The 23,213-nt window shown below is 33.2% G+C and overlaps 2 protein-coding genes across 2 annotated transcripts in view; both read left to right on the plus strand.

Annotated features, from left to right (window-relative positions):
- Window positions 1-21,165, plus strand: part of LOC129220774 (fibroblast growth factor 16-like) — a 33,612-nt gene extending 12,447 nt beyond the window's left edge. The window contains exon 3 of the mRNA XM_054855202.1: window positions 20,971-21,165. Within this exon, the coding sequence (XP_054711177.1) occupies window positions 20,971-21,165 (195 nt within the window). The remainder of the gene's footprint in view (window positions 1-20,970) is intronic.
- LOC129220158 (YEATS domain-containing protein 4-like) lies at window positions 11,912-13,588 on the plus strand. The gene has a single exon (XM_054854513.1). It carries the CDS (start codon window positions 12,135-12,137, stop codon window positions 12,849-12,851), a length of 717 nt encoding a protein of 238 aa, XP_054710488.1. The 5' UTR covers window positions 11,912-12,134; the 3' UTR covers window positions 12,852-13,588.
- Window positions 21,166-23,213: the final 2,048 nt, after the last annotated feature.

Genomic DNA, 23,213 nt, shown 5'->3' on the forward strand with positions numbered 1-23,213 from the left:
AGGGAGTCCGGGGGTTTCTACCCCAAAACAATTTTCAAATTTGCAGTAAGTGTTAAAAATGCACTTTAGCTTCATATTTTTCAAAAACTTGTAATTCCACTTTGGGTGAAAACTAACCCTTACTCTAATAGAGATTTTTTTGAAGCATCACTAATGATAATTAAATCTGTTTCTAAAAATCACTGTTAGAATAAGGGTTAGTTTTCAAATAGCGCCAACAGTTCGTCTAAAATCATGAACATGGAAAATAGTTCAAAAGACTACTTTCAGGTTGAGAAAAAAAATTTCAAAGTAACATCCAAATTTGCTTTTGATCCCCATCAGCGTTGCAGCAAATCTCTTTTGAATAAGTTCTCTAAAAGTATGCATTAGAATAACGACGCAGACCTCAAATTCAGATTAGAATCACCCATTCTGAAAAAACTTTAACGGCAAATCTTAACGTCCTGGTTAGATTAAAATGCAGGGCTCCCAACACATTTTAGCCATAGAAAAGGGTAAAAGAGGACCAATTTCAATCAAAAAGGGTACCAAAGAGGACCGGTTAGAAATAAAAAGAGGACATTGGGAGGACCATTCATAGTTAAACCCAGGGAAACACCAAAAGGCAAATTAGCTGCCTGCTGCTAAATAAGTGACGGAAATTCGTCAATTAACCATAATAATGATTTTTAATGATACACTTCATTTATCACCTTCCCTTACGGGTAGGGGGGCCCCGGCCGAAAGGTCCGTTCTCTGGAAGCCCTAGATGGCATAGCAGAGCGGGGTTCCCTGTTTCGTACACTTCATTTATCACCTTCTGTAGAACTGAACTTTTTTTTTCATTGAATTATATTATTTACACACATATTTGGAGGGGGGGGGGGGGGAGACAAGCAAGCATGTAACTGACCAGCTTACAGAGTCATTTTAATTGAAAAATAAATTTTCTACTAATTAAGAGGTCTAAGGACCCTTAACCTTAAAAATGTTCGATTTTCTGGAAAAAATATATGTTATGGCTAATTTAATCCTGAACAATTTGATACCTTATTTATTACCATACGCAAAAAACTTTTCAAGTTATCGAAAAAATGTGTATACAGTGAAACCTCCCTTAACGGACACTCCCGAATAACGGACACCTCTAATTAACGGACATTTTTGCAAGTCCCAGTCCCTCAATATAGGCCATTCCATGTAATTCACTCTGAATAACGGACACTCCGAATAACGGACAGTTATTTCACAAAAAATTTCCCTTGCGATCGTAGCACTTCCGGTTTTTTTTTTTCTTTTCACAGAATATCTTAGTAACTGCTTTCATTACAAAGCTTTTCATCCTCCACAACTGATATCCCCCCCCCCCGTCATTTCCTTATCACTGTTTCTTGGAATTAAAAGGGTGGTAATAGGCAGAGGCAGCGATTGGGGCTTAAAAGTTGGAGGCAGGAAAAAAAAAAAGAACTAAAAGGGATGGTACTTTTTGCGGGCAGCAAAAAATGAAAAAGAAAACAAAAGTCATAATTTTGTAACGGCTAGTTTTGAGAGTATTGAAGCAAATAAGTGAAAACTGATGTCAGTCTAACAATTAACGTACGTTTTTCTTAAGATTTTAATGAATTTTATACACAATAACTATTCAATAGTTACGATAAAAAAGAGGAAATTGGGCGCTTTTTCTAACTGGGGCTCTCAGGAGATGTAATTGAGCAGACCGGCGCCGGTAGTAGTCGGCTTTATGGAGCCGTGGTTTCGTTGGGTTGTTTAATTTTTAGATATGAAAAAGATTTGCCCATATTCAAGGTCATATTGCCAACTTTCAATCATACATCATGCAATAGTGATACTCGAGATAAAATAAATAAATTAACCATAAAAAGTGTGTGTGTGGGGGGGGGGGGGGGGGGTTGCTCCACCGAATCGCCGCCGTTGGTAATGCAAAAAAGAGATGTCAAACTGTTTTAACTGTTTACTTTATTAATTGATTAAATGCTTTTTAAGACAAATGTGTGCTGTCAGTATACCTTTATTAAGAAAAAACAGATTAATTACACTTGACGTAAAATGTAGTAAACCTTTCGTAATTGTTTCGATTGTGTTCTAAAAAGGGAACAACAGCCCATTTTGAAAAAGGTAAATTAAGTAGTTCCTCCTAATAGCGGACACCTCCCAATAACGGACAAAACTTCTAGTCCCTTGACTGTCCGCTATTGGGAGGTTTCACTGTACTTTCCCGGTACAGATGTGATATACCCCCCCCCCCCCCATTTGCGACATCCGATTTTTTGCACAAAATTGAAATATTTTTCTCGCCAATAAGGCGATAACTTCTTAAGCATGGCATCCCTGGCGAAAGTAACCCGTGTTTCGCAACCCGAAGGCAAGCTTGTTCAAACTTGTTTACTTGGGTTGTTAACTCGGCTTTACGCAGGAGAGATAGGTGTTGTTTCCTGCAATATACCATACAGGAAAGCTTATTTTGTGTTAGTTTAAATTCAGTAGTTGTGTTTTGAAGTAAAAACATTAGAAAATGCCAGTTTCTTCAAACTTGAACGTTAATTAAAAGTTAACTCCAACGTGGTGTGTATCTGTAACGTGCTATTTTCATATGATGCATTGTTTTAGACTGAGTGAGGATTTATACCATAAAAAAGTAAGTTTTTTATTTTAAAATTCAAAAAAAAAAAAAAAACTCTCACTTTCGAAATTCTTTGTTTTTACAAATCCTTGAGAGGTTTTGTAGTTTTTAACTTTATTTTTACTGTATGTAAATTAATTTTACAAAAATAGTACGGTTATTTTGTTCTAAAAGTTAATTCTTATCAATGCCACGAATTATTTAGATATCTATGAACGTGCTTACTTTAGGTACTGAATTTCTGAAAATAAGTTGACAGCATTTTATAAAAATATAAAGGTGTTATTTTATGTAAAATATAATAGGTATTTTGAAAGCATGTCTGGATAGCAAATAAATGTATGGTATTTTTGTATTGTTTATGTTTAGGATGGTTCTGTTGAGACATTTTTATTTTTCATACATCATACATTTGAGTAACTAAGCGCTTTTTTGGCTGAAATAGTTATTGATTTTGGGGATGTTTTTCCGCTTTAAACATTGCAATTTGAATCGCTTTGCTCTTTTATAGCAGAGTATGAGAAAAGTTTTTGTTCGATGAAATGCATGTTGGAAAATAGCTTTTATTTCTATTGGTACATATTTCATTGGTGAGCTGTTATAGTAATATGTCAATTTAAGCATTTTAAATACTTTCTAGTAATTGTTCTTTGTGTACAAAAACTTTCTAGATTCTAGCATTTTTGAAGCGTATATTCGTGATGGTTTTTTGTTGTTGTTTTATATTGTTTTTATATATATTGTGTTCTGAAGTGCTTTAATCATGTTTTTTTATCTGATTTTTTCCTGTTGGCGCTAAAAAAGCATCGCTAAGAACGATGTACAACATATTTGTCATACATCGTTTTCTTGGCGACACTTTCTTGGCGCCAACAGGAAAAAGTCGCCAAGGGTGGGGTATATCACATCAGGGGTGGCAAATAGGGGGGTCAAGAGGGGGCGATCGCACCCCCACATTTTTTGAGCAGAATAATAGAAAATGGGTGAATTCAAAGTATGTTAGTCGGAAATCAATGTTCATTAAAGGAAATCTCGCTGGTTCTCAGCAACTATTTGATGAAACTCGACACATTCTCACACTAGAAAAAGTGTTTTTCGTTATTTGGATGATGACTTTGAAATTCATGAAGTATTTTCGGCTTTTTTAGAACGTAGAAAACTAGAGAACCATGGCTAATTTTAACTAATGAAGACATTGCTTCATATAGGCTAAATATTTCACACTTGTGTGCCCAGTGTAACGACGGTATGTCCAATATGAGAGGCTCGTGAAAAGTGATGTGACAGCGACAGCATGGTTTTCACAAGAAAATTCCTTGATATTTTACATTCACTTTTACGCTCATTTTTTAAGTGCATAATTATTTAATGAGTGTTTTTTGCTTTCTTCTGCTAGAAACACGTTTCAGCTGCTCAATACATTATAAGGTTTTCATAGAAACTTCTTAAAAATGCATATGATTATTGAATAAAAAAGACATATCAACCAAATACCATTTATGGGGCTCTATATTTATGCAATCGCGGAGTGACACACGATAATCTTCAAGAGTTAAAACGATAAAAACATTTCTCTATAACTTCAAAGCAGTGATTTGGCGACTGGAAGAATTATTGCAAAACGATTCTTTCAATGGTGGAAAAGCTCATGCCCTTTAGCATGTATGAATTTGTTTGAATTTTTATCCAGTTTGTTTGCATCGGGAAAAAGTTTTTGAAAAATGCTTTACTCTATCAAAATCTATATCTGCAATCCGCTACTCGACAATTCAAACCACAGTTCAATCTACAATTGATCTGTGCACCATTCTACCACAGTTCAATTTACAATTGAAACTGAAAATAGATTTTTTATAGATGTATATTGCAATCAATCGTGAAATTTTTCAAAAAAATCCTTCCTCTAAGCCAATTTTAAAGAAGCGAAAAAAAAAAAAAAAACATCCACATGATGATGTGAAGTTAAACATTGATTTTTGAATATTTTGTATGAAGTAATAGATTCAGTTTCGAATGAAATTAACATGATAATGAGATTTGATGATAATTATTTTTTTGTATGGTCGACTGGGATTATGGTTATTTGGATTGGATTATGAAAACGAAAAATAAAATGTTTCAACTGTGAGTAAAATTTTTAGAGTGAGGCAAGAAAAATTACAAACAATATACCGGAAGAATGGTTTTCATATCCGGGTAGTTCTCAAAAGGTGGGAGCAAACACAGACCTCAACTTTGAGGCTTCAATACCAAATAACTTTCATTTTAATTAACTCAAAAATTTTTGAGTTAAATTATAATACTGTATAGAGACAAGAATTGACGTAAATTATGGAAAAAATGCTCTTTAAATGCCCTTAAAAAAATATTTTCTTTGCTAAAAGGCGCAATTTTGGACATACCAAAACGTTAACTGAGCAAATGTACCATTAAAGAAAAATTTTTTAAAATTATTTCCATACGTTTCAAAAAAAAATTAAGGGTATGAATCTTACACTGAATGATTTTTTGTTAATATTTTACACAAATAACAAAAGTAAAGGCAGATTATTCACTTTGTAAACGATTTTAGAAAATAGTAAGTTTGAAATTTGATGCATGTCCAAAATTTACGATCTTTACAATGCTATTTTTTGAGAACGAAGTATATGATGTTTTCATTTTAAAGGTGTTTATCGAGCCTCAGAATCAATTTTTAATTGTTTAAAAGTGTTTTCATAAGCTTTTATGCAGTATCTTAGAAGAAAAATAATTTTTTTTAAACGTACATGTGAGATGTCCAAATGGCGTTACGATCTTGACGCCGATAATTCTGTCCGTTTATTCATAATTTTTGATGATCTACTGTCTTCTAACCTCAATAAAAAACGTTATTATAATGTTATCTTCTTTAATCCATTGGTATTTTGCATAATTAATATGTTACACATTGAACAATACATAAATTACAGTAGAAACATGGCTGGTTATGGTCGAACCGAAAGCCATTTTGCGCTAAAATCGCCAAGCAAACCTCCGTTGGCGACAACACAGTATACGATAAGCTAAAGGTTACCAGAGGGGAATTCCAATTTGACAAATGTAGTTTATCGTCAGCTGTACCAGTTTTGGCGACTTTATCACCTGTGCTAGCAAATTTTTTTTTTTTTTCCCCGCTTTTATTATTTTAGAATTCTTTTTCTCTTCTTTCTTTTGGAAACATAATTTAACGATCTCCAAATAGAAATACGAATTTCTTTCTTCAATATTTTTTTAGACATCATTTTAATTCTTATGACATTAGAAAAAATATTCATTATTAAAACTGATGTCACTTTTTACAATTGTATTATTTTTAATTTGAAGCTTTTTTTTAACCTTGCATCAATTTCTTCAAAATCATTCCAAAACTTTATTATATGTAAGGAGCAGCATGTATAGCCATTCAAGTATTTCAGTAATATCCTCTTTATTATTAAATTGCAAAATTTAAAAAAGTAGTAAATAAAATTTTCATTGGAAAAGTTAAAAATCAGATTAAGAATTGTCAAAAATGGTGAAACTTACGTTATGATGATGTCCAAAATCCGTTACCTACAGGACAACAATGTCCAAAATCTGTTACCTACAGACTGCTGATTTAATTTGCTAATTAACAATTTTTACAAATACCTGCTGTCTTTTCATGTTCATATATTGTGTTCTAGGTATGCATACTATAGAATAAAAGCAAAATTGATGTCAAATTCGAAAATTTTTGAAATTGCTCAAAGTTAACTTTTTTGTTCCCACCTTTTGAGAACTGCCCATCCAGAGACTGCAGTTTCGTCCTTGTTATGGACTCATAAGTCTGGAATAGTGAATAACAGAGCTAGATGATATCTCATTGATCTGAGAGCGCCGACATGACTAGATTATTCAGTGATGAAAAGTTTAAGCCCCTCACAGTTTTTGAAGTAGCCAAAGTGATTTTGAAGAGCAAGGTATAAAAAGTGTTTTAATGCATAACTTTGTGTTACTTCAATTATTTTTTAACTATTACAATCAGCTCAGCTAATACAGAAAGATTTTTTTTTATATCTCAGGAAGTTAGAGAATTATTTTCGAAACACAAGGGGGGGGGGATACTTTTTCCATTTAGCTGAATTGGCAAAACAGCACGACATTGGGCACTGATAGATTAGTAACAGATTCCCCTGCTCTTCCAAATTCCAAAAATCATGCATTATAACTTTTCCAAAAGGTATAAAATTTTTAGTAGTGGGATGTTTTGTATTATAACTTTTTAGTCAATGAATCAAAATTTTAATTGTTTTTAAACACTAATTTTATTTATACTAAACCGATTTTATGACAACTTCTTGTTAGCTAAAATGTGTGTTTGGTTTCGCTTTGAGGTTATACATATTTAAGAAACTCGACCCCCCAAATGAAATGGTGAAATGCCGCCCCTGTATCACATCAGTTCCACTTTCCCCATAGAGATCTATGTTAACAGCAGCTGTTTAAGCCTCTTTTTCTCAGGTTGCGTTTTCTCAGGTTTCTCGTTTTGTGTGCATGATATCTCAAAAAGTTTCTTATATATTTCCGTAAAACTTTTTGTGCATGCTTGTCTGGTTTAGTTTTATGATCTGAACCTAAATTTATTCATTTTTTAAAAATTGTTTAATTTATTTTTGACATTTTATGAGTTAATATCAAAAATTTCCAAAATTTCGGGGGAAAATATTTTTTTATTTTAATATTAACTTTTATTTTTAGTTAAAATTTAGGTTCAGATCGAAAAAATAAACCAGACAAACACGCATGAAAAGTTTTTGCAGAAATACTTAGTAAATAATAAATAAATTTATTTATTATTTACTGAAATGAAATATAACTAAAATTAAGTGCATAAAATATGCTAGTCTAAGATAGCACATGTGAAAATAACATTTGATTACCCAAAATATTAAAAAATTAACAAGACGCACAGAGATTGAAATCTCAAACACAAGAAGCAGTTTTTCGCAAAGTTCAAGTAATTGAAATGTTACCATGGTTCCAAGAATAAGAAAGTTTATTATGTATTAAAATTAAACAAAAAATAAGCTAATCTGTTACAGTGCATGTCAAAATAACTTCTGATTGACAAAAATACCAAAAGTACTTACAAGATGCAAAAAGATTGAAATCTCAAAGACAACATGCAATTTTCCGCGAAGTCCAAGCAAGTACAATGTTACCACGGTTCCGAAAAAAAAGTAGTTTGTTATCTATTGAAATTAAACAAAAAAAAATAGCTAATCTAAGGTGGTCATGTCAAAATAACTTCTGATTGCCAAAAATATCAAAATATTTACAAGATGCAAAAAGATTGAAATCTCAAAGACGACCAGCAATTTCCCCCAAAGTTCCAGCAAGTGCAATGCCGCCATGGTTCCGAAAAAAAAAAGTTTGTTATCTATTGAAATTAAACAAGAAATTAGCTAATCTATGGTGGCATAGGCTAAAATAACTTCAGATTGCCAAAAATATCAAAATATTTACAAGATGCAAAAAGATTGAACTCGCAAACACAGGAAGCAATTTTTCCTGATGCTGTATATCAAACACAAGTTCAAAAAATTGTACTGATGAAATATTCTTGAAAAAAAAAAAAAGAGCACAATTTAATAATAACTTTGCTTTGATCTGACGTCATAACTCCTCTCTGGAACCTCTCTACTTGCTAGATTTCTATGCTGCAGCGGTTGAAGGAGGAGTAATGACGTCAATCTGAAGCGAAATAATACAGGAAAGTCAGGTTCAATAGAAAATAGAAGCCCGCAACAGATATCAGCACAGAGAATCTTTTAAAGTAATGTGAAAGCTTTTAACATCTAATTTTTAAGTAAAAACAACATAAAAGCAGACTAATTGGACCAAAATGTTAAAAAGCGGTCTAAAGCGGACTTTATCCTAAAAAAAACTTTGGCAGGAAAAACGGACAATATGGGAGCCCTGAAAATGCAACAGTAAAAGTTGCCATGAATACAAATATCTTCTGCCGACAATAAAAAGAAATTAGTAGGTAAATCATGGGAAAATAACAAAAACGAGAATTTTTTTAAAACCTCCAAACTTTACACGAAAAGTCTCAAACCAAAAGCAAGAATTTTATTTGGTAACGCACTTAAGAAAAAAATGGCAACAGATCTTTCTTCTCAATGATTTTATTCATGCTAACTGAACCTCAGCTTGCGGCAGACGATAAATTTCCCATTTAAAATTGATTTTTCCTTATTCAAAAATGCTTAACTCCTGGTGATTGTAAAGCCTTAGTGGATTCAAATCCACAGGCCGAACATCTTTGAAAAGGATATTTTTCGCAAGCTTTCTAACAAGATGAACCACTCTGTTAATAATTTCGGGTGGAAAGAGCTTTTTGTAGTCACTTTTTGTTCCTAAAATTAAAATGTGAATAGTTTGATACTTTTTGGGCGTTTCAAAACCGTCAACGACTGCTCCTGGGTGCATAAGTACCTCCCTGCTAAGTTTAATTGAGATCCAACTTAAATTGAATATGCATCTTTAAAAATCAAGATAACTCTTGCTTTAGAATGTGAAAACAACTTGAAATGACGAATGGAGGGGTGCTCCAATTATTCTATTAACTTTGCGCAAAGTTAATCTTGTGCAGCATTTTATGGGCTTCAGTATATGCTGCAAAAATGCTTTGCAGCCCAAAATATGACCTACAAAATACGATATTTCCAATGACGCTCTAAACTCCAATAAAAATATTGTAATTTTTTTTATCTAAATGAAAAGTACCCCATTTAGCAGTAAGTTACTGCTCCTAACCCAGGGCCAGTTTGGTACCCATGTACCAGACAGGCCTTTTATCACATCCAGAGACTGCAGTTTTGTTCTGGTTAGATTTCACCAGTCTAGACTTAGCTGGAGATAGATGTCATCTCATTGGAGCTAAGAGTGTCAACAAATTGGTAGATGAAATAAATTTATCCCACAAGATTTGTAGTTCTGCCCTTGCTTAGGGGCAGTAACATACTGCTAAATACCCAAGATTTTCCCTCAAGAGTCACCATGCTGCGAACATTTACAAATACAAATGTGACAACCAGCAACAGGCTCTTGGCCCAGCTAGGATAGTCCTAGTCAATTTATTAGTCCACAATGAAGATCAATGACCCTCCCAAAGCTATCCACCCCTTTGCTCAGTACCACCTCTTCGGGTAAGCTGTTCAAAGTGCCCACATCTCTACTAAAGCAGTAGTTTTTCTTAATTTCCAGGTTAGCCTGAAATTTGAATAGCTTAAAACAATGACCCCTCGTCCTGCTTTCTGTGCAAAAATTTAATCCATTAACATCATTCATTTTGATGAAATTAAACAACTGAATCATGTCCCTTCTGACTCCATTTGCTGGTGAGATAAATTTATCTATCAGTTTGTTATCACCCTCAACTTCAATGAGATGACATCCATAGCTAAATAAAACAGAGGCATGGCATGCGAGCACGGACACATTTGATGCTGCGCAGATACATTTGCTGTAGATATGTGCACTGGCTGAAAATTGTTAATAATATCCATATTTAACACTGATTATCTTCAAAATTTAAAGATAAATCAATGAAAAATGTTCATGATAGCTTTCACGAAAACATTATTGAAAACAAAACGCATTTTCTTATTAAAAATGTAACCTACCCACCTCATGTTGATTTTCATTCCTGCAGACAGTTTTGAGCTATGTGCGCAGATACTTTATATTTTTATCTTACTGTGATGACATGTGCCTCCAGCTCAGTTATTCACTAATCCAGACTGATGAGTTTTATTGAGAAAGAAACTGCAGTCTCTGGGTGTGATATCAGGGCTGCCTGGTATACTTCATGTAAAAGGTACCCATGTTCATTGCTGAACCCTTAACAATGTGTAACAAAATTTCGGTTGACTACTAAAGTGTGAAATAAAAACAAACTAAGTTACTTTCGTGACTTTGTTTGATGAAAAAAAAAATAGTAAGGATTAACAATTACGATTATATTTGTTAAAGCTCTAAGGACATAAATTATATTCTCGGTTTTTTTAAAATTCAAAAATTGAGCAAATCAAATTAAAGATTTGTTCAAACTTTATGTAAATATTGTAAATACTTATTTCCAAAAGAAAATTATTTACCTTCTTTGCCCCGACTGTATACTTGTACCAAATCAACTTAAGACAGTTTTGCAATATTAATTTCAAATATTTGCCTTACTGCTTCAAATACAATCTTCCTATGAATTTTACTAAACAGAAAAGAAAAGATTATCTTAAATTTCACGGAATTTTTATACCTTTATCATAAAATATCACTCATTAAGATCTCGGAAAAGCATTTAGCATGGGCGTTGCAGATCGATCCAATTTGTAAGTATTAAACAATGCATCAGTAATAGTATTAGAGAAAAAAGCATTTAGTAGGTTAAAAGTTGTAAATTAAAATTCTGTATATTGAAAAATTTCTCGGTAATATACATGACGCTGACGAACTTAAAGAGTTCCGTGCCAGAGTAAGAGATTAGTACGCATTTAACTCGGATTCTAATCAATGTATTAGAAAGATACAAAATGTACTTTTCTTTATTTATCATCAAATATTTATTCTTGTTTCGCATTAATACTTTTTCTAAAGTGTTTATCTACAGCTTTTCAGAATGATATGCAAAATCGATGGTGTGAGACACCGTATCAAAGATATGACTTAAAATCACAAAAAACACTGAAAAACGAATTTTAAAGCATGAAAATACGAAAGATGATTTGAAAATAAAAAAAATAATTATTTAAATAATCAACTCACCCAGAAAAAAACAGAAAATGTGATTAACACAAAAATTTTGGATTAACAGCTATTTCATACCGTTAAGGTTAAGAGCAAGTCCCGGTTCGCAGGGATACTTAAGGAATAGTTTCACGTAACTTACGTTCGAGTAGCATGACTGGTAGCGACCGGTTGGTTAATCACGTGACAGCAATGACGTCAGCGATTACTAACTGGTTATTCACGAACCAATGTTTCATCGAACGCTTTCATTGCGGTCGATCGGTAGATCAACCGATGAGGCTCATCGACATCGGAAGCAGCGCAACCAGTTAACCGGTAGCTCTCAAGAACGCTGCGGTTAGCATCCGGTTACTCACTGGTCGACCGGTGAGGCTCGTCGAACGCAAGCGTAAAGCAATTTCTTTCTTAACACTATTTTTTGTGAGATTGCAATTTCCTATCAATTTCAGCGTGATTGAAGATAATTTAGAGCTTATCATAGATGTTTGGTTTTGGAAATCAAACACGCAGTTAATGTGTGCAGGAGATCTAATCGTAACCGTAGTGTTTATATTCAACAACTACAACAAACAGCACGACAAAATTGAAAATTTTCAAAGCTTGTCAACTTTTTTGCTGTTTTCTGAATTGTTATCAAACAACAGCAGTTGATGTGTCGATTAATCTTGTTCAATTGTTCTTCATAATGTAAAATTTTCAAATAGATTTTTAGCATATGGCATCAAAACAAATGGCAGCATTACCGTTCCGTAATCCGCCTGGCAAAGCGGTGGTCGCTAAAGCTGGCTCAGGAAATGAAACTACACGTCTAAAAGGACTTCAAATTATTAAACCGATAATTTATGGAAATGTTGCATGGTTTCTTGGTAAGAAGCGAGAAGAAGATGGACATACGCATCAGTGGACTGTGTACCTGAGACCATATGATAATGAGGATATGTCGGTGTATGTCAAGAGAGTCCATTTCAAATTGCATGAAAGCTATTCGGAACCAAATAGGGTTTGTCATTCACCTCCATACACAATTACGGAGACTGGATGGGGTGAATTTGAAATTGCAATCAAGATATTTTTTCAAGATAGTAATGAGAGGCCAGTAACTCTATATCATTTTCTGAAATTATTTGACCGTGAAAAGGATGGAAGTGTAAAGGTCGGAGCTGGCCCTGTAGACTCCGAATTTTATGATGAATTGGTTTTCTCTGACCCGACGGTCAAAATGCATCGACAGTTGACTCATCCTAAACCCAACGCAAGTGGACCGACACAGCACAAGACGGATTACGAACAAAAGAAAGTAATAGATTTGAAGAAAGTAATGACGGCAAGGGAGGAAATAAAAAAGAAAATTGCTGAAACTAAAGCTGAACTTCTGGCTAAGCAGGAAGAAATCTCAAAGTTAAAGCTGGAGGCCAAGCTCGAAAAAGACTAATATGTCCAGTGCAAGTAAAGGGGTAAAGTCTGGGACAAGTAGGTTACACTCCTTAAACTGAATTATGGATAAAAGTTTTCAAAATTTTTTGCACTCATGCTAAATTTCATCACATTGATTGGTTTTGCATAAATTTGGACTTCGTGGAATTTTTTTTCTAGGTCATAGCACTTAGTCAAAAAAAAAAAAAATTCAAAATAAATTTTCTTTTGCTAAGCAACATTTTTCAAAGAATTGTTTCCAGTTTAGTTATTATTATTTTTTATGATAGTTGATTTTACACCTATAGTTTAACTTAAAGTTCATACAGCAACAACAATTTTTGCACAAAATATTATTAATAAGTTTCAGAGAAGCGGTCCCACTTACCCCGTAAATTTTTGCTATAAGGTGTAAGTGGGTCCCCCTATAATAATGGGGATTTCAAAATCAACTGTAATGAAATATTTATTGGTGAAATACAAGACAGCTATGATGACCTAGTAGGAATTGACAGTTCAGCTAGAAAAACTTCTAAAGCTGGTGGTAATGTACTCATGAAACTTGCATCATCCAGATGATGATAGAACTTCCTTAGCACACTCATTTAACAGACCTGGTCAATTGCTTACAATTTCTTTTTCAGCTTTATGGTTTTGCTTAATTTACCAAAATTGATCTTAATCGACTGTATTACTTTTATTGAACTCACCTTTATATCTGAAAAGTGAAATATGTACTTAAAGGCTTTTAATAAATTTCACAGGATGTAATAGTCTTTTTTTTTTTTTTTTTTTTTTTTTTTTTAATGTTCTGTCATACAGATTTAAAAGATAGTAGATAACTCCTAAATAGATGCGTTTACAAAAAAAAAAAAAAAATCATACCAAAAATTAACATACTTTATCAAGTTAAAGCCTCGACATCCCTTTTTTAGATATGCTTGATTTAAAGTTAAATAATTGGGGGGGTTACCCACTTACAACTTATTATGGGGTGTCATACCCATCTGATTTTTTTTTTTTTTTGAATGATCGTTAAGAAGATTTAAAGCATTATTTTTTACAAATGATAAACTTTAGTTCATTAATGATGTCCAAGATAAAATAAGACAAGTTTGAATCTTTTTGTTTCAAAACTTTTGTATTTAAGGTTTCAAAAGCGAATTGTTTTCAAAAGGGGTTCCACTTAACCCAACCAACCTTAGTTTTAAATAACTTTGGAACAAATCTGATATACCCCCTCTTGGCGACTTTTTCCTGTTGGCGCCAAAAAAGCGTCGCCAAGAAAACTATGTATGACGTCATATGTCATATATCGTTCTTAGCGATGCTTTTTTAGCGCCAACAGGAAAAATTCAAATTATGTCATTAATTATTTAATGAAATTAATGCATTAATTTTTTTCCGTTGTTTCTCCGGGATACGAGCCCGAGGTCTCATAGTACTTTCGTAATGAGACCTCGGCTCGCCGGCCCTGCCTCGGTCTCATTACGAAAGTACTATGAGACCTCGGGCTCGCCAGGACCTCGCTGCCGCTCGGTCCGTTATCCCTCCGACTTTTAATATACATCACAGTCGGATATAAGTCACAGATCTCCTCCGTTCAGTATACAATAAAGTCACAGATTTTATGTGAAATTAACACCATTTTTGTGCTACAAAAATGCCAACCAGACCAAAATACAAACTACCAGAAACACACTAAAAACACAATAATTCAAAATATGTTCACTTACCTTTTTTACTTTTCTTTTACTTCCTCACGTGAGGCAGTGCACATATGTTCCGCTCTTAGGAATATTTGTTCGGATTTTAATTCAATGTAATTTAATATTTCTTCATTAATATAATTTCGCCAATCGGCTAAAGTTTGTGATGAAAAAAAATATTGACTTTCAATATCAGCAGTTTTGGTCCCAATTAAAATCTCATATGTTATCAAAAAAATCTCCTCTATTTTCAACTTGCTAGAACTAAACCATGACCCACTCCTGATCGTTGCTTCTTTTCCACAAACAACACCCCCAATAACCTTTCTACAAAAAAAAATTAACCCATCTGAACATTTTTTAGTTTTTTTAATTTTCATAACAGAATTACATCTAGAACATAACATTTCATTCTTAAGTAAACCAATTTCCCTTAAAAATTCTAAAAAAACCTCTTTATTTTCAATTAGTTTAAATATAAAAAATCTATTTAGGACTCCGGTACGTCCAAACGTTGGACGACCTGACGAAAAAGAAAAAGAAGATTCATTCAAAAATTTCAATTGATACATTTGGACAACATCACAAACCGAACTCATAATTAAAATAGAAAATTCAACTAAATTAACATTAAAAAACAACAAGAAAAAGAATACTCTAAAATAAAGTTTGAATTGAAACTTTATTTTAGAGTATTCAACTTAAAATCTCCCTAAGAGCGGAACATATGAGCACCTACCTCCTACCATACACACACGTGCAAAAAGACAGACTTCGAGAAACTACTTTCCAGCGTTCAAGTTGCAAAACCAGGGTTGCCAAGTTATCGCCTTATTGGCGATTTTCGTATCGAGCGAAAAATTAAAATCTCGCCAAGAGGGGGGCATATCAGAGGAGAGCCATAACTTTTTCATCTTTTAGTTTTACATGATATTTTATATTTATAAACATATTACTGTGGTATTTCTCTGTAATTTTTACAGGCGACATGCATATTAGTGATCAGTTTTACAGAGCACATGAATGTAAAAGTCAATATTGATTTCTTTTTTTCTAATGGGGATGCATTAGATTATTTAGCCTTTAGCAGACCTGCTGTGATCTCCTGATGTGGCATCCAGTCTTTCATGTGCTACCATTAAGGCTACGATGTCAATGGCACGGATAACTTTGACACCCAGTTTCTGCCAGTTGGAGGAACCAGTTGATGCAAACCTGCACTGGGAATTTAATTTGGGGGGGGGGAGGGATTCAAAGCCAAACAAATAACCAAGGGATCTTTTACATGTAGCATAATCATGCGACATGCGCACTGACGATTTTCTGCATCTCGAAAATCTACCGACAGGCCACTTTGGGTCAGAAACCGGGACCATGGCACCGAAGGCCAACGCCTTACCACCACGCCACCTAGTCGACCTATATCGAAAAAGATGGCCAGAATATTAGTTAAGTTATATTTTATTTCCAATACATTAAAATATCACATTGCACAAATTATTGTAAAAATCATATTTAGATATCATTCTAAGAACATGAATTTTTACAAAATATGAATACAAATAATTTATGAAACAATTTTGTGAATTTTAATGCCACAATTGTAAAAAATTGTTAGCAGTTATTCCTTGACTCTACAAATTAAAAAAAAAAAAAAAAACAAATCCGGCAGAAGGTCTAGAAACCAGGGTCTCTAATTTTTTAGAAAAAATCAATTTAAGTTGGATTTTTTGAAATTTAAATTAGATATTTTTATTTTTTAAAATCTTCAAAAATGTGTAGATATTAAGTACACTTTACAATTATAAATATAATATATTTCATACAATAAGTGAAAAAGGAACTAGCTATTTTCATTCCATGGTAGTATTTTTTAATAATAGGTATAAGTAGACCAGAGTTTAATTCAAATGAATGATTAAAATTAAATTAAATTCTCCCCCCCCCCCCAGCTACAACCTTTCAACTGTAACTCTTGGAAACAGTACTACTACTATTTCCCGAATCATACTTTTTAGAAGAAAAATTCTTAAAATTTGGCAGTTTTCCATGTTAATCAACTTAGAATCAACATAATTTCTTAAATGGATTCAATTATTCAATTAAAATGAAGGTAAAAAACCTTGATAATAAAGCGATTCGAACTAATGAATCCATTCAGCCTACTCTTTTTTTTTCCATCTAATGAGGGTTGCGTTTTTAGGCTATTTAGCCTTTTAGCAGACGTAGTGTGATCACCCATTAAGGCGTGGATGTGAATGGCACGAATAATTTGAACACCCACTTTCCACCAGATGGAGGCACCTGGGCTCTCTTTTGATGCAAAATTGCACTAGGACTTTTGATTTTGCCGAGGGAATTCTAAGCCACACGAATACTCAAGGGATCTTTCACATGCCGCAGGTTTTTTCCGGGGTCAAAAGTATAATCATACGACATGGGCACTGATGATTTTCTGCAAGTTGAAAATCCACCGACTGTCCACCATTCAGCCTACTCTTAAAATTAGGATAACTTCTCTAAACATTCAATAAAATTTTTAAGATTTGTAAATACATTATAATGTTTAGATAAGATGTGATTTTGTTTTATATTTTGGTTTCAGACAAGATCATCATGCCCATTTATACTGTACAATTATATGCTGTACAATTACTTTTCTCAGCTATATTAGTCATGGTATATAAGAAAAACTGCACATTTTTATTTTGTTCTAATTTTGGAGTGAAAGCAATATTGCAAGAGTCTGAAAATTTGTTACACACGCAGAAAGAGGGATCTATGTAGTTTTGCCAGTTGAATTTAAGATTAGTAATGAAGTAAGTTATATTTGAGCAACCAAGTTTAATAAATGATTTTGTTGAAAAAATCACTTGATTCAAATCAGTTGATTTAAATCAATGACTTAAAAAAAAAAAATCATTTCATTTAAATCAAGTGCATTTAAATTAACGAACCCTTCTATGAACCTCTCTAACTTGTACTTAATATCACCAAACATCGTCTAAAAATATACATTTAAGGTTACAATAGTGTTAAATAGTCAGGGTTGCTTTCTTGAAGTTATTCCTTCACCTAGTAACCGCGTTCATAACGCACTTTTCGACCCGGTAAATCCCGGCTCTGGCTCCACAAAAAACCGATTGAAAAATTTACCGTTTCCATGTAAAAGGAGGTTCTCCTATTATACCAGAGAAAGCGGTTTTTACCCACCATCCTTAGCGGCTAGTAGGCCAACTTGTTTCGAGTAATGCATTCTAGGTAAAAACACCGCTTTCACTCCAGAAGCTAGCAGGAGTAGAAAGATTCCACATAAATCCCGCAAATAACCTGAATGCGGTGAAAAGCAGGTTTTTTCCGGGGTCGAAATTGTCCATGGAAACAGCCCTAATGTGTCATTGTATTTAGACTTAAATTGTAAAAAGTTTTGAGGGGCAGTCCCCCAAAACTTGTTTTCCTCTAACATCTTCAAAAATCGTTTAACTCTTAGAACTATAATTCAAAACATTTCACTGAAGTGTGCTCTAACCCCTATTTCTTCTTAAAACCTACGCTTAATCTCATAACCTATATTACTAATGTACAGTAGAACCTCCCAATAAGGGACACGAAGGGGACCAGAAATTTTGTCCCTTAAATAGAGGTGTCCCTTATTCGGAGGTACAAAAATCAAGATTTCCAAACATTAAATAGAGCATTAACGTTATACAATAATAATTAATAAGAATTCAATAATAATTTTTAAAATGCCCTTTTAATTTTCTAGTACAGGCTAAGCCGTCTGGGTAATGCTAGTATTAAATAAAGTTTGAAAATATTTTGAATTTTAAGTTATTTATTTAGAAAAAATTAATTTTAGCAAAAATTTAGTGATGAAAAGTACTTACAGATATTTATTTAAAGTAATCTGTTACAAGGGTTTGTTTTGCAGCACGTAATTTAGACGCATTTTTCTGTACATGTATACTAAAGTCGCTAATGAGTCCGAGTCCTTCACTGTCACCATTTATCAACATAAACTTTTGCAACCGTGTGATATGTCTTAAAGCATCACTATAATTTTTGATTTTGCAATCTTCTTCTGGCTCTTCTTCTTCCTCACTACTTTCAAGATCCTCTGGAAGACTTCCTCCTGCATCTTCAATTTTCTCAGAGATGAAAGCAGTGATATCCTCATTGGTGTCATCAGTGCATAAATTTTCATCTATCGCTATATAATCGTTAATCGGAATATCACAGCCAGTGACTCGAGCAAGTTCGGAGAGTTCATTTTCTTCGTTGTTACTTTCATTGACTATTACACCTTGGATTTTAAAGCCTGCTTTTTTAAAACAGTTCTGAACGCAACTTTTGGATATTGAGGAAACCGCTTTAGTGATCCACTGGATTGCATTCAATACATTCACGGACTTTGCGAGCTGAGCACTGTTTTCACTGGAAGCTTGCGAAATAACATGCCTTAAAAACAATTTCCTATATCCAACTTTAAAGTTTTGAATAATGCCTTGGTCTAAAGGCTGCAACACAGATGTAGTGTTTGGTGAAAAAAATACCAATTTCACAGCCTTCAATTTTAAATTTTGTGGATGTGCTCTACAATTGTCAAGAAATAACAAAATCTTCCTATTTGGTTTGCACATTTTGTCATCAAGAGCAGTTAGCCATTCTATCATTATATTTTGAGTCATCCATGCCTTTCTGTTGAAATACCACTGAACTGATAAGGTTTTTGGGTTAATGTTTTTGAAACATCTAGGTTTTTTTGCCTAACCAATTACAAGTGGTACTTCAAATTCTCCTTCCGAGTTACAGCAGAGTAACACAGTTAACCGTTCCTTAGAACTTTTTCCGCCAGAACAATTTTCTCCTTTAAAACATAAGATTTTATTTGGCAAAACTCTGAAAAACAGTCCAGTTTCATCAGCATTGTATATGTCCTTAGCTTCATAACCTTCACAAATTTCTGTCAATATTTCCAGCCATTCTGTAACACACTGCAAATCTACAGATTTTTCTTCCCCACAAACAGTTTTAAAAGTAACATTATGACGTAGTTTAAACTTCTCCAGCCATCCATTAGAGGCCTTAAAGTTCTGCAATCCTAAACTTTCGGCAACTTCTTTCGCCTTTTCTTGCAACAGTACTCCACTAACTGGAATGTTCTTTCCTCTAATAGCCGAAAACCATTTAAAAACTATTTGATCAATATCTTCTCCTTCAGTTTTCCTAAACTTAACAGTTTTAGAATTTTCATTTGAATTTGTAATCCACAATCTTTTTATTTCTTCTTTTTCCTTTAGCACATTACTTACTTGGTTTTTACTTATTTTAAATTTCTCACCTAAATCCCTTAAGCTTAGTTTTTCATTTTCTGCCACATTTATTACTTCAATCTTTTCTTTCAAAGTTATTCTTTTTCTTTTAGAAGCCATGGCTAGAATTAAAGCTTGAAAACTAAACAAATTCCTCTCAGCAACAGAGCTCTATATGACCTACCTGACTGGTGACAGGACATTAAAAGCAAAAAATCTCCTTTTTCCTACCGAATCTAAATTTAGCCTTTTAGAATAGTGACTGGGCCAATCAGTCAAGATAATCCCTGCCTTCTCCATTCTTGATTGTTAGTAAGCAACATTCTATGCATACAGCCTTTTCCTTCTCATAAGAAACCTTAATCAAACTCTTCTGAACAACACACCTCCCCCCTGACTTGCTAGTGAAATCTGCTTAGAGTTGAATACACCAGTGTACATTCTGAGACACCTGTGGAGCTTTTTCAAAGGCATTCTCAAAACTTGAAATAAGAATTTAAAAGATGAGTATGAGTGAGGGTGAGAACAAAAGCAAAATCAACCAGAAGTAATCCAGATCCACACTTTGTAAGAAACATCTTGCAGATAATTTCACCCCTTGCCCCTTCTAGAGCAATAGTATGCACTTTCCTGTTATGAATAGAAAATGTCAAGGGCGGTGCTCAAGTTGTCAGTGCTGAACCCACATGAATGGGGAAAGCATTTGGGAGTAGTTTTCAGCTAACATTTTTTTGAAACCTATACCATTATTCCCCAGTTAGTTTGTTCAGAAAAAGTGGAACTTGAATTCTAGAAAATTCAATATTTTTTATCCATTTATGCATTAATTTTTGTTTTTTCGTTTCTCTGAGTGTCCCTTAAATAGAGTGTCCCTTAATGAGAGGTAAATACATTGGAGTCTCTATTCAAAGGGACTGGGACCAGCAAAAGTGTCCCTTAAATAGAGGTGTCCCTTATTCGGAGGTGTCCCTTACAGGAGGTACTACTGTATTAAACTTGCTGTCCTTGTAACAAAATATATAGCATTTTAAACTCCTTTTATTCACAAAGGGTTTATTTGAACAAGTGTTTTATTGTTTATTTATATTATAAGGATTTTTTTTTTCTCTTTATTCAGAAAGATCCCGAATCACCAAACATTTGGTTTAAAGAGCTTTTTGAAGAAAATTGGAACAACTATGTATGGTTGGGCAATAACAAACAATGGTTTCTTGCTATCAACAAATCTGGGAAGTTGAAACATGGCCACAAGACAAAGAAGAAGCAGAAGTCTGTAAAGTTTGTGCCCAGATCTGCAAATCCTTCTTATTGATTATTTCTGCTTAAGTCAGTATTCTTCTGTAAATTGTAGTGTTAAATGTTGAAAATCGTTTTTCTTATAATGACTGTGTGCTAAAGTGATTGATGATACTGAAGTAACAGCTGAAAAATCTTTGTTGTCCAAATTCGACGTCATTAATGCTACTATCATATTATACAAAGGTTCATGTTTATGAGATGTCATTTTCATCCAAATGATATTTCTATAGTAGGTTCAAATATTTATATTTGACATTCATTACTTTTTGTTAAATTTAGACCATTGAAATCTCTTATATAAGTTATTAAAGTATTTTAGTCAGTTTTTGTTCTTTGAAGGAGGTGGGGGGGGGGGGATTAATTACATTTGAGGGTAAAGTGCATGCCTGTGTAATGCAATATACAGGGATTTCCAAATATTTTCAGTACACAAATGTAATGAGTCGTTTATTTTCAAAACGCTATTTGTCCAAAAGTATTGCATCAACATCAATGAGGAGTATAGAAAAATAACCAAAAAAACTCATCAATATTTGAAGTCATGTCAACCAGATGGTAATATGAGTTTTTAAATACCGACAACACAAAATAAGCATTTTTTATTTTCTCATCTTACAATATACGTAATGTTTACCTGTTCTTGAAGTGCTTTGGAAGGCACTTTAATGACCTGGTTTATGTAACTCCTCTCCTAATAGCATAGAAAAACTCGAAGATAACATTCATGTGGAAGTTATGACTTTATCAGGTCCACGCTGGACATACCGAGACATCACACACAAACATAAAATTGCTGCTTTTCTGTCGCCATTTAAAAAATACTGCATTTGTTTTACCACCATTAATTACAAATCTCAGTGCATTTGAGGTTATTTTCATGTAACCCTCATCATTGTATGTGCAATGCTTTTGCATATATTATGCATTACATCCTCTAATTTATTTTAGCCTTTTAGCAGAATACTTATAATGGGGTTGTTTCCTTTACTCAAAAGTACTACTTTTAGTCACTGAAATTGATAGAATAAGCAAAGAAAATGGGGTTGTTTCCTTCAGTCAAAAGTACTACTTTTAGTCACAGATTTTGATAGAATAAGCAAAAAAAATAACAAGGACCCAGAAAGTACTTTTATTTTCCCCAACAGTTATTTTTAATTAATTTTTTAAAATGCACGATTTTTCAAACAAGACGGGGTCTTTGTGACATCACAAATGATGTACTTCGGTGCATTTTTCACTGCGTTTCCACGTTATGATAATCAAACACCGAATTGAAAATTGCCTCTACTCTTGCTATCAACTATATCATTGCTAATACACTTGAGTAAAGAAGCAAATTATATATTTTGGACTGTGAATGGCAACACTGAATGGCATTTCATCATTTGTGATGTCATCGGCAGAAGTGTTAAACGATGAAAGAGCACCGATTTAAGTAATTTTTAAAAAATATTAAAGAAATTATTTTAAAAAATGGTCAAATTCTATGTTTTTAAGCATGTTCTTTCAGAAAAAAATACTTTTAAAAATTTAGAAACGACCCCATTAACATGGAGGCAGAAAAAGTTTTTACAGTTACTTTTTATTTAATTTTTTTAAATGTCTGATTTTGGAAATAAGGCATGGTCTTTATGACGTCTCAATTCACTTCAAATATTGATGTACTTACACTACTCCATTGCACGCTGAATTTTTTATGCTTTGCTGCCAACTGCATTGCCACGTTATGGTAATTTGCGCTGTGCGCTAATGGCATTTCATCACTTGTGATGTCATGTGCAGAAGCATAAAAAATGAGTTTCAGTCTGTGCACAGATTAAAATAATTGTTAAAAAATATTAGACTGTCAAATTATTTAAAAAATGGTTAAGTCCTATGTTTTTAGCATGCTGTTTCGGAAAAAAATACTTTTAAAATGTTGGAAACAACCCCATTGATAAAGTAAAAATATGACTAGTTGTGAATTTGTTTTCCTGTCAATTATAGTGCTGTGACTGTTGAATTTCTGAATGAAGTATTAACTAAACTTTCAATGAACAAATAAAATAGTTTACTTTTTTT

The sequence above is a fragment of the Uloborus diversus genome, chromosome 4 (assembly GCF_026930045.1).
Source record: "Uloborus diversus isolate 005 chromosome 4, Udiv.v.3.1, whole genome shotgun sequence".
Classification (NCBI taxonomy): domain Eukaryota; kingdom Metazoa; phylum Arthropoda; class Arachnida; order Araneae; family Uloboridae; genus Uloborus; species Uloborus diversus.